A 12,500-nucleotide genomic window follows, 5' to 3' on the forward strand; every position below is an offset into this window, starting at 1 on the left:
GAGGAGAAGGGGGGAGTCTAGTTCTCCGCCAGCGTTACCTCTCATCATGGGGAGTCCATCAGGACACCAGAGGTTGGTCCAAAAACACTGCAGAGAATCTAGTACTGTTTTCATAAAACGTCTTTAAGAGTAGGATTTCTGATCTAGGATCTGTTTAGTCTTTTAGATCATAATGAATAAGATTACATGGGACAGGAGGCGGGGCCTGATCCTAGATCAGCACTTCATGAATATGGGCCCTGGACCTTGATGCTTTCTCAGTGCAGACGTCAGAGCAATGAGAAAATGGTAAAAGTGTTTAATATCAGTTGTTTTAATCAACGGTCATCCTCATTAATGAGTGGACATTGTGCATACAGTGATCCAGTGTCATGTGATTATGGATAATGTAATGTAACTGGCTAATTAGACTCGGAGAGAGTAGAGACAAAAAAAGGCACCAACTGAAAACATTAAACAGTACCGAGGTTCCTGTAGTAACTACCTCGTGTGCTTCTGACTTCCTGAAGGTGGACAGGAAGTAGTACACAGGATATAGCTTTGTACGTGTCCTTTAGAAAATAAGTAATTAAAAACTTGATATAGTCTAGGCTCCCCGTTATTCCTGAGCACTGTGAGAAGTGGGTGGCAGGTGGTTAGAGTGTAGAGGCGGCAGGTAGCCTAGTGGTTAGAGTGTAGGGGCGGCAGGTAGCCTAGTGGTTAGAGTGTAGAGGCGGCAGATAGCCTAGTGGTTAGAGTGTAGAGGTGGCAGGGTAGCCTAGTGGTTAGAGTGTAGAGGTGGCAGGGTAGCCTATGGTTAGAGTGTAGAGGTGGCAGGGTAGGTAGCCTAGTGGTTAGAGTGTAGAGGTGGCAGGGTAGCCTAGTGGTTAGAGTGTAGAGGTGGCAGGGTAGCCTAGTGGTTAGAGTGTAGAGGTGGCAGGGTAGCCTAGTGGTTAGAGTGTAGAGGTGGCAGGGTAGCCTAGTGGTTAGAGTGTAGAGGTGGCAGGGTAGCCTAGTGGTTAGAGTGTAGAGGTGGCAGGGGTAGCCTAGTGGTTAGAGTGTAGAGGCGGCAGGTAGCCTAGTGGTTAGAGTGTAGAGGCGGCAGGTAGCCTACTGGTTAGAGTGTAGAGGCGGCAGGTAGCCTACTGGTTAGAGTGTAGAGGCGGCAGTTAGCCTAGTGGTTAGAGTGTAGAGTCGGCAGGTAGCCTAGTGGTTAGAGTGTAGAGGTGGCAGGGTAGCCTAGTGGTTTAGAGTTGTCGAGGGGGAGCAGGTAGCCTAGTGGTAGAGTGGTGGAGGGGGAAGGGAGCCTAGTGGTTTAGAGTGTAGAGGCGGCAGGGGTAGCCTACTGTTAGAGTGTAGAGGCGGCAGGGTAGCCTAGTGGTAGAGTGTATAGGTGGCCAGGGTAGCCTAGTGGGGTTAGAGTGTCGAGGTGGCAGGTAGCCTGAGTGGTTAGAGTGTCGAGGGGCAGGGTAGCCTAGTTGTTAGAGTGTCGGGGGCAGGTAGCCTACTGTGTTAGAGTGTAGAGGCGGCAGGTAGCCTACGGGTAGAGTGTAGAGGCTGGCAGGTAGCCTAGTGGTTAGAGTGTAGAGGCGGCAGGTAGCCTAGTGGTTAGAGTGTTTGACTAGTAACCGGAAGGTTGCAAGTTCAATCCCAAGCTGAAAAGGTAAAAATCTGTTGCTCTGCCCCTGAACAAGGCAGTTAATCCACTGTTCCCCGGCCGTCATTGTAAATAAGAATTTGTTCTTAACGGACTTGCCTCGTTAAATAAAAAGGTACAATTTAAAAACACAAGTTAATGTGACCCAAAATCAAGGATCTGCTTGGATTTGCACAACTATCTCTGTAAGGTTAAATCATATAGACAGTGGGTTAGGGTTGTTACGGTGACTGTATTACCCGCCACACCGGCAGTCATGAGTCACAAAGGCAGTTAAACTCCACGTGACCGTTAGGTCACAGTAATTAGGCTTCTTCCAAGCTCTGATGCTGCTGATAGTTATTAGAAACCTACCAAAATTGCTAACTGCCTGGTACTCAGCATTGAGTTGTCCCTGTCATCACTGACATCAATACAATGTAATGGAACATCTAAATCAAGCACTTCATGAGAGCATGTTGCACAACATTTCTATTGGCTACGCAATTATGGGAGAAAACAGAGTGATGGCCTCTAATAACAATAGGAGGATCCCATCATTTTTCTATTGTTTAGTCACGGTAACAAGGCTTGATGCTGCTGATAGTTATTGCTAACTGCCTGGTACTCAGCACTCTATTGTCCCTGTCATCACTGATATCAATACAAATGTAACGGAACATCTAAATCAAGCACTTCATGAGAGCCCATGAGCTCATGTTGCACAACATTTCTATTGGCTACACAATTGTGGGAGAAAAAAAACTAAGTTTCGATGGTCTCTTAAAAAGAGGATCCCATCAGCTTCTATAGGCTAGGCCCACTATATGCATGTATCATCTCTCCTAATATTAAGCACATTGCTTATATTTACAACAGGAGTATAGCCTACCTGGCTGGCATGAAGATAAACCAGGGGGAAAAGCGTCCTCCATTCGCTATTTAAGTGCAATAGATTACATGTAGCCTACTACCAGGCTAGATTACATGTAGCCTACTACCAGGCTAGATTACATGTAGCCTACTACCAGGCTAGATTACATGTAGCCTACTACCAGCTAGATTACATGTAGCCTACTACCAGGCTAGATTACATGTAGCCTACTACCAGGCTAGATTACATGTAGCCTACTACCAGGCTATATTACATGTAGCCTACTACCAGGCTATATTACATGTAGCCTACTACAGGCTATATTACATGTAGCCTACTACCAGGCTAGATTACATGTAGCCTACTACCAGGCTATATTACATGGATTTATTCAACTTTTCTTTGTTAAATGGCTTGTAGGTTGTGTGTGGAAGCCAGGCGATGCTAAATGTGTTTATGTTAATTAATGGTCAATTAGCGTGAGGCCGACAGTTATTTGCATGACAATCACCGACTGACTAAATTTCGTGACCGCCACAGTCCTAAGTGTGGTCAGTAGTTTCACTGCATGTTGTTGTTAACACTGTCCTCTCAGTTACACAGGAGGGAAATTCACTTCACACAACCTACTAATTTACAACTATTTCCTGTGTCCTTTCCTTCCCACGGCACTTAAAAAATACTCTCGCAAATAATCAGAGACCTTCCCTTCTCCTGCAGCTATGCAAGCCTCAGCGTCTGGCATTGACTGCCAACGGAGAATGAACGTCACATAACGACTGAGAGAGCGAGAGCGAGACAGAGACACAGAGACAGAGACAGAGAGAGAAAACAGAGGACTGTTGTTTGGGTAAGAAACAGGAAAAAACCCTGAGAGAAACCTGTTGGACCTGTACACAGAGATAAAAGAAAGAATCTAGGGATCACAATGCACCTTGGGTAAGGGCAGGAACAGAGTGCATCTTGGGAAGGAGTGGGGTGGGGTAGGACACAAGCATTTGCACTTGGTATTCCTCCACACCAGATGGAATACAGGTTTGGCAGAGAATGTTTTGCTTTCTAATGCTGACAGCTGTATAGAAAACAGTCTCAAAAGGCACTCTCAAAAAATGTAGTGCACTATTTAGGGAATAGGGTGCCGTTTGAGACGTAGTCGTAGTGTTTTTGTCTAGCTTTTCATTGACACATCGAGCTGCAAATAAATAAATCAGAGGCCACACGTTTGGGTGCAAACAGTAGCTCTTCGTTCATGTGTGTCTATGGCTTCCTCCTTCCTGCCTGCTCGAGAGTTGCCTGGTTTACCACATAGCAGCTGAGTTCTCATCGGAAAGTCTTTCACCCAAAGATAATCTCAAACTACTGCGGGTCTGGCCAGGGTCTCTTCTCTGGAGTCGAGATCAGTTACACTTCTCATGATGAAGTCTTATACTGCTTTATTAACATTCATAGCGCCTTATAGATGCGGTCATCGAGCATTATGAAACTATAAAAGTGTATCTTTATAAAGAAACTATATAAAAAAATGTTTTAAAGATTGTCAGACTTACTATCTCCTCGTAAAAACAACAACATTTAACCCAGTAACCATGACAACCGCTCTAACATGGCTACTAGAGATAATATTCAGTCTTTCCAGGAGGCACCAGCAGCACAACAGGAAGTGAGGCGAAGAGATTTAAGCAACAACAAACAAACAAGTCCACACATCAAACAATGTTTTTTTGTTTTTTTTACTTTAGTGCCGTAGCCTATAGCGGTCTACTCCCCGCACAGCGAGCGTATTAACTGCTCCTGCATCAAAGGCCAGTTGGAAAGAGGAGGAGATGTAGAATGTTTTAATAGACAGACTAATCACTGTATCAGTGAGCAAAAACAACGGCATATAATCATTAGTAAACACTACCGCTATTAGGGAAGGATTATCATTAGTAAACACTACCGCTATTAGGGAAGGATTATCATTAGTAAACACTACCGCTATTAGGGAAGGATTATCATTAGTAAACACTACCGCTATTAGGGAAGGATTATCATTAGTAAACACTACCGCTATTAGGGAAGGATTATCATTAGTAAACACTACCGCTATTAGGGAAGGTTTATCATTAGTAAACACTACCGCTATTAGGGAAGGATTATCATTAGTAAACACTACCGCTATTAGGGAAGGATTATCATTAGTAAACACTACCGCTATTAGGGAAGGATTATCATTAGTAAACACTACCGCTATTAGGGAAGGATTATCATTAGTAAACACTACCGCTATTAGGGAAGGATTATCATTAGTAAACACTACCGCTATTAGGGAAGGATTATCATTAGTAAACACTACCGCTATTAGGGAAGGATTATCATTAGTAAACACTACCGCTATTAGGGAAGGATTATCATTAGTAAACACTACCGCTATTAGGGAAGGATTATCATTAGTAAACACTACCGCTATTAGGGAAGGATTATCATTAGTAAACACTACCGCTATTAGGGAAGGATTATCATTAGTAAACACTACCGCTATTAGGGAAGGATTATCATTAGTAAACACTACCGCTATTAGGGAAGGATTATCATTAGTAAACACTACCGCTATTAGGGAAGGATTATCATTAGTAAACACTACCGCTATTAGGGAAGGATTATCATTAGTAAACACTACCGCTATTAGGGAAGGTTTATCATTAGTAAACACTACCGCTATTAGGGAAGGATTATCATTAGTAAACACTACCGCTATTAGGGAAGGATTATCATTAGTAAACACTACCGCTATTAGGGAAGGATTATCATTAGTAAACACTACCGCTATTAGGGAAGGATTATCATTAGTAAACACTACCGCTATTAGGGAAGGATTATCATTAGTAAACACTACCGCTATTAGGGAAGGTTTATCATTAGTAAACACTACCGCTATTAGGGAAGGATTATCGGCTTTTGAGTTATTTTCATGACGATCTTCATCGATAACCGTCAGTTGCACACACACGCACACACACAGACGCACACACTCTCTCTCTCTATCCTCTTACCTCCAGGACAGGCCCTGCTCCTAATATGGTCCTCTCCACCCCGCTGCTGTAGCCCTTCTGGCTCAACGCCGTCAGACAGTGAATCAGGAAGTTGGCGCTCTGGGTCTTCCCTGATCCGCTCTCCCCTGATATCACCACACACTGGTTCTCCTGCTTCTTCAGCATGGTGTGGAACGCCACGTCCGCCACTGCAAAGATGTGAGGGCTCAGTTTTCCCAGTGGCTGGTCGTTGTACATTTTGACATACTTCGGGTTATAGATGGGTAGGAACTTGAAGGGGTTAATGGCAACCAGGATGCCGCTGGCGTACGTGTAGATGTTGTGTTTGTAGAAGCGCTGGCGCAATGCGGACAGGATAGTGTCCTCGGTCAGGGTGGAGAGGCTGCACAGGTCATCATATTCCTCTGATGAAGATACCTCACTACCGCCAGTCCCTGACCCCAGATCCCCTCCACTTCCTTGGGCTTGCAGGATGAAGTAGTACCCCTCCTCCTGGGGATGCTGGTTCCGGGCCCCTGGGGGCCACAGCAACACCCTCTCCACAGGAATCTCAGAGTGCCTTAGCATCCTCTCAGCCCCTCCATCCTGCCTGACCTCCAAGAGGGCGTAGTGTCGGGTCATGTCCAGGCCCAGCGTGGCCCCTGCGTTCTGGATAACCGTAGCGGTCGTGGCCCGAGGGCTGACCTGGAGGGTACAACATGCAGCTATGTCCTGGGGCAGACGCGGGTAGATCTGGAGAAAGACGGTCTGCCGTTGCTGTAATTGATCCATGTCCAAGCTGGTTGTTCTCGTCACACCGTCAGACACACTCATCCTGCTGGCTGACACTGGCACTGCCCTCCTCCAATCAGCATGCAACCACTGAGCAGGAGAGAGCGAGAGAGACGAATGAGGGGGAGAAAGAGAGAGACACAGACAGACAGAGATAAACATTACACTTTCTACAATCGTAGCTTTTACAAAACATGAAATAATAACATAAAAAGGGTTATGTGAATATGACTTTTTATTATATTTCTGCTGACATATACACATTTATGCAACACATTTTCTAACTCTATTCAGGGTTTTATAAAGGTACAGAGACTTAACAGGAGAATGTGTCTAGAGAAGGGAAAGTTGACACTCAGTTACAAATTAACCCAGTTCCCAAGAGAAGCGAGTGCGTACTAGTCTTGTCTCAGCCTGTAAAAACAGGGGGGAAAAAATGCCAAATGCTTCGGTTTCACGTCCACAATTCAATAAACTTCAGTATTCTCACAGAGCTCACAACTTTCACACGAGTTCCCTAAAGCCCATTCCCTACATAATATGTCAACCAAGCACATTCAACACCTGTGATACGATAAATACTAATCAAATGTTATTCCTCACCTGACATTACGGTCCGGTCATTTCTATGCTCTACAGCTCTATAGTTGACAACAAGGAAGGCTTCTTTCCCACCAGGATTCCAAAACAAGTTGATTAAAAAAATATATATATTCACATACGCTACTGAAAAGTTAAAAAATATGTAAAATATCAACATAAAAGCAACAATAATTTAGAGTTAGTTTGCAGCAACTCGACACTTGAGATTTAATACAATTTGAATGGTAATCGAAAATCTTGTACCGGTAGACAAGTTGTTCTCGTCCTTGTCGAATTGTAACTTCCTATATCTGCTGTCCACGCGCCGTCTTCTTACGGGGGCGTTCTCCGGATTTCATGACAACTCTGTAATTTGAAAACTTCGAGGTTTTTTTTGCGTAGATCTAGCTACCTATTGGTTAATTCTATGAACGCATTTCAAGCAAATCTACGTCATTTACACGATAAAATACATTGCAGAGTATTTTTTTAATACCACACAAACCGCCAAATGCCGGCTACTAGTGTGCAACTCGCTATTAAGGTAGGATGCAATTCCAGAAATGTATTTATTTTCGTATTCATAATCATTTTACTCCATGTGTAACTCTGTGTTGTCTGTTCACACTGCTTTGCTTTATCTTGGCCAGGTCGCAGTTGCAAATGAGAACTTGTTCTCAACTAGCCTACCGGGTTAAATAAAGGTGTTCTCAACTAGCCTACCTGGTTAAATAAAGGTGTTCTCAACTAGCCTACCTGGTTAAATAAAGGTGTTCTCAACTAGCCTACCTGGTTAAATAAAGGTGTTCTCAACTAGCCTACCTGGTTAAATAAAGGTGAAATACATTTTTTAAATGTAATTGTTTTATCCTTATTGTTTTTGCATATCATTGTTATTATTGTAACCTATTTATTAATCTAAACCGGTTATTTAAATATGCAAAACGTGTTTTATATAATTCTGTTGAGAGATTTGAGTTGGCTAAATGAAGTTCGATCTGTCTTTTTAAGCGTGTTCTCTGTATTTGGTTTAAGAGAGGTTATAAGTAGGCCTTTTGTCAAATTAATATCCTTAGTCTATTGCTGTAATTTGTTGGGTACGGTAGGAACGATCTTTTCTTGGTACCTGCTGCAATACAGTGCATTCAGAAAGTATTCAGACCCCTTCCCTTTCACCACATTTTGTTACATTACAGCCTTGTTCTAAAATTGATTAAATAACAACAACAAATCCGTATCAATCTACACACAAAACCCCATAATGACAAAGTGAGAAAACAGGTTTTTGGAAATGTTTGCAAAGTTATTACAAATAAAAACAGATTTACTTTATTTACATCAGTATTCAGACCTTTTACTATGAGACTGGAAATTGAGCTCAGGTGCATCCTGTTTCCATTGATCATCCTTGAGATGTTTCTACAACTTGATTGGAGTCCACCTGTGGTAAGTTAAATTGATTGGACATGATTTGGAAAGCCACTAACCTCTATATAAGGTCCCACAGTTGACAAAGCATGTCAGAGCAAAAACCACAGATCTGGGAAAGGGTACCAAAAAATTCCTGCAGCATTGAAGATCCCCAAGAACACAGTGGCCTCCATCATTCTCAAGTGGAAGAAGTTTAAAACCACTTCCTACAGTTGTCCGTCCGGCCAAACTGAGTAATCAGGGGAGAAGGGCCATGGTCAGGGAGATGGCCAAGATTGTCACATTGACAGAGCTCCAGACTTCCTCTGTGGAGATGGGAGAACCTTCCAGAAGGACAACCATCTCTGCAGCTCTCCACCAATCAGGCCTTTATGGTAGAGTGGCCAAACAGTTGCCCCTCCTCAGTAAAAGGCACATGACAGCCCTCTTGGAGTTTGCCAAAATGATGAAGATAAAGCATAGGCAACTCACTGGTGATGGCCGATATGCTCGTGCCGATATATCAAGATAATCTACTTCAAAAAACGAATTGTCTGCACAGTTATTTTCAGGTCTCCAGAGATGTTTGATCAGGTTTAAGTCTTGGCTCTGGCTGGGCCACTCAAGGACATTCAGATCCTGAGAGCTCTGGAGCAAGTTTTCATCAAGGGTCTCTATGTACTTTGCTCCATTCATCTTTCCCTCGATCCTGACTAGTCTCCCAGTCCCTGCAGCTGAAAAACATCCCCACAGCATGATGCTGCCACCACCATGCTTCACCATTGGGGTGGTGTCAGGTTTCCTTCAGATGTGACTCTTGGCATTCAGGCTAAAGAGTTCAATCTTGGTGTCATCAGACCAGAGAATCTTGTTTATCATGGTCTAAGAGTCCTTTAGGCACCTTTTTGCAAACTCCAAGCTGGCTGTAAATAAGATATATATATATATATTTTTTTTCTTCATAAATTTTCAAAAATGTCTTAATCTGTTTTCATTTTGCCGTTTTGGGGTAAAGATAAGGTACTTTGAAAGAAAAGTGCCGTTCGTTCAGAATCACTCAAAAGCTGTTGAGAAAAAAATGATCAGTATGATCTTTTCAGCACTATGAGGTGGTGAGTGTTGTAGTGATGATGGTGCTATCCAAACGGTATTGTATTTTGAAATTTGTGAAAGGCAAACTGACAGCCAACCAGTGCCACCTGAAGCTTTGTTTTTGGACAATCATTTGATCCTCCAGGCTAGATGGATGTCATATTGTCTCCTTTTCATAGGCCTAGACTAGACTAGTTACAAACAAGACCCATTTTGTGTGTGTGTGTGGACGTGTTTTACTATACTTGTGGGGACCAGAATAGTAAACAAACAAAAATGACCATAGAATTAGAATACCAGAATGGACATGAACCTTCTTATGATGGGATAAAGGGTCAGCCATTTAGGTCAGGGAGTTGGTCAACCATGGTTTGCCAGAGCTGTGATAAGATACTGTGTAAAATAATGAATTTGAAGAATGTATCTGCACTGTTTATTTGTTAGCTAGCTAGGCAGACAGGCGTAGAGGAATGATTCCATACATTTTTTAAATTAACTGCCAATATGCCAACATTCCATTCAAACAATACAGTTAATCCACTGGCTGAAATCAGATGACGACTGGACTTTGACCAGTTGTAAATGCAACATGTACTGACATTGTATCATATAATAACACTCACAGCTTTCCAAGAAAACAAACCTTTTGAAATGTATGGTCTGTTTACGTACATTTTAGAGGCTGCTTATCCTCTATAGCAGTGGTTTCCAAACTGTTTATAGTCCCGTACCCCATCAAACATTCAACCTCCAACTGTACCCCCCTCTAGCACCAGGGTCAGCGCACTCTACAATGTTGTTTTTGCCATCATTGTAGCATGTGTTTTATAAGGTGGTGTCTATATTAACATTACCTCATCAGCATAGCAGGTATTTTATAAGGTGGTGTCTATAACATTACCTCATCAGCATAGCAGGTATTTTATAAGGTGGTGTCTATAACATTACCTCATCAGCATAGCAGGTATTTTATAAGGTGGCGTCTATAACATTACCTCATCAGCATAGCAGGTATTTTATAAGGTGGCGTCTATAACATTACCTCATCAGCATAGCAGGTATTTTATAAGGTGGCGTCTATAACATTACCTCATCAGCATAGCAGGTATTTTATAAGGTGGTGTCTATAACATTACCTCATCAGCATAGCAGGTATTTTATAAGGTGGTGTCTATAACATTACCTCATCAGCATAGCAGGTATTTTATAAGGTGGTGTCTATAACATTACCTCATCAGCATAGCAGGTATTTTATAAGGTGGTGTCTATAACATTACCTCATCAGCATAGCAGGTATTTTATAAGGTGGTGTCTATAACATTACCTCATCAGCATAGCAGGTATTTTATAAGGTGGTGTCTATAACATTACCTCATCAGCATAGCAGGTATTTTATAAAGTGGCGTCTATAACATTACCTCATCAGCATAGCAGGTATTTTATAAGGTGGCGTCTATAACATTACCTCATCAGCATAGCAGGTATTTTATAAGGTGGCGTCTATAACATTACCTCATCAGCATAGCAGGTATTTTATAAGGTGGCGTCTATAACATTACCTCATCAGCATAGCAGGTATTTTATAAGGTGGCGTCTATAACATTACCTCATCAGCATAGCAGGTATTTATAAGGTGGTGTCTATAACATTACCTCATCAGCATAGCAGGTATTTTATAAGGTGGTGTCTATAACATTACCTCATCAGCATAGCAGGTATTTTATAAGGTGGTGTCTATAACATTACCTCATCAGCATAGCAGGTATTTTATAAGGTGGTGTCTATAACATTACCTCATCAGCATAGCAGGTATTTTATAAAGTGGCGTCTATAACATTACCTCATCAGCATAGCAGGTATTTTATAAGGTGGCGTCTATAACATTACCTCATCAGCATAGCAGGTATTTTATAAGGTGGCGTCTATAACATTACCTCATCAGCATAGCAGGTATTTTATAAGGTGGCGTCTATAACATTACCTCATCAGCATAGCAGGTATTTTATAAGGTGGCGTCTATAACATTACCTCATCAGCATAGCAGGTATTTTATAAGGTGTTGTCTATAACATTACCTCATCAGCATAGCAGGTATTTTATAAGGTGGTGTCTATATTAACATTACCTCATCAGCATAGCAGGTATTTTATAAGGTGGCGTCTATAACATTACCTCATCAGCATAGCAGGTATTTTATAAGGTGGTGACTATAACATTACCTCATCAGCATAGCAGGTATTTTATAAGGTGGTGTCTATAACATTACCTCATCAGCATAGCAGGTATTTTATAAGGTGGTGTCTATAACATTACCTCATCAGCATAGCAGGTATTTTATAAGGTGGTGTCTATATTAACATTACCTCATCAGCATAGCAGGTATTTTATAAGGTGGTGTCTATAACATTACCTCATCAGCATAGCAGGTATTTTATAAGGTGGTGTCTATAACATTACCTCATCAGCATAGCAGGTATTTTATAAGGTGGTGTCTATAACATTACCTCATCGGCACGTATTTATTTTTTATCCTTTATTTTATTGGGCAAGTCAGTTATTAAGAACAACTTCTTATTTTACAATGATGGCCTACCCCAGGCCAAATCCTAACCCCGACGACAGTGGGCCAATTGTGCACCGCCCTATGGGACTCCCAATCACAGCCGGTTGTGATACAGCCTGGAATCAAACCAGGTTCTGTAGTGACGCCTCTAGCACTGAGATGCAGTGCTTTAGACCGCTGCGCCACTCTCAACGGATAGTAGTATCTATAACATTACCTCGTCAGTATTCCTGGTATTTATAGGGTAGTATATATAACATTACCTCATCAGTATTCCTGGTATTTATAGGGTAGTATATATAACATTACCTCATCAGTGTACCTGGTATTTATAGGGTAGTGTTTATAACATTAACTGGTTCCATGCCAGCTGCACAGTATAAGACAACCTGTCATCAGCACTTGGCTCTGAGGACCATTCCTCTGAGGACCATTCCTCGGAGACGAGGCCTACCCCAAACTAAATTCCATATTGTATTTATTCTCTGTTGTCATTCAGTTGAGCCTTTAAATAACAATCAGTTCAATCTCTGCGTGTGGTGTGCGATGGACCAGGTTCCT

At 42.1% G+C, this 12,500-nt stretch overlaps 1 protein-coding gene across 2 annotated transcripts in view; it reads right to left on the reverse strand.

Moving 5' to 3' along the window:
* The window catches only part of LOC109874786 (unconventional myosin-IXb), an 80,187-nt gene extending 73,002 nt beyond the window's left edge, over positions 1-7,185 (reverse strand). For both annotated transcript variants that reach the window (XM_031810083.1, XM_031810084.1), the window contains exons 1-2: positions 6,896-7,185; positions 5,522-6,382 (exon numbers count right to left, since the gene is read on the reverse strand). In XM_031810083.1, coding sequence (XP_031665943.1) covers positions 5,522-6,334 — 813 coding nt within the window. In that variant the 5' untranslated portion in view covers positions 6,335-6,382; positions 6,896-7,185. The remainder of the gene's footprint in view (positions 1-5,521; positions 6,383-6,895) is intronic.
* Between the last annotated feature and the right edge of the window lie 5,315 nt (positions 7,186-12,500).

This window comes from Oncorhynchus kisutch, linkage group LG30, assembly GCF_002021735.2.
Source record: "Oncorhynchus kisutch isolate 150728-3 linkage group LG30, Okis_V2, whole genome shotgun sequence".
NCBI lineage: Eukaryota > Metazoa > Chordata > Actinopteri > Salmoniformes > Salmonidae > Oncorhynchus > Oncorhynchus kisutch.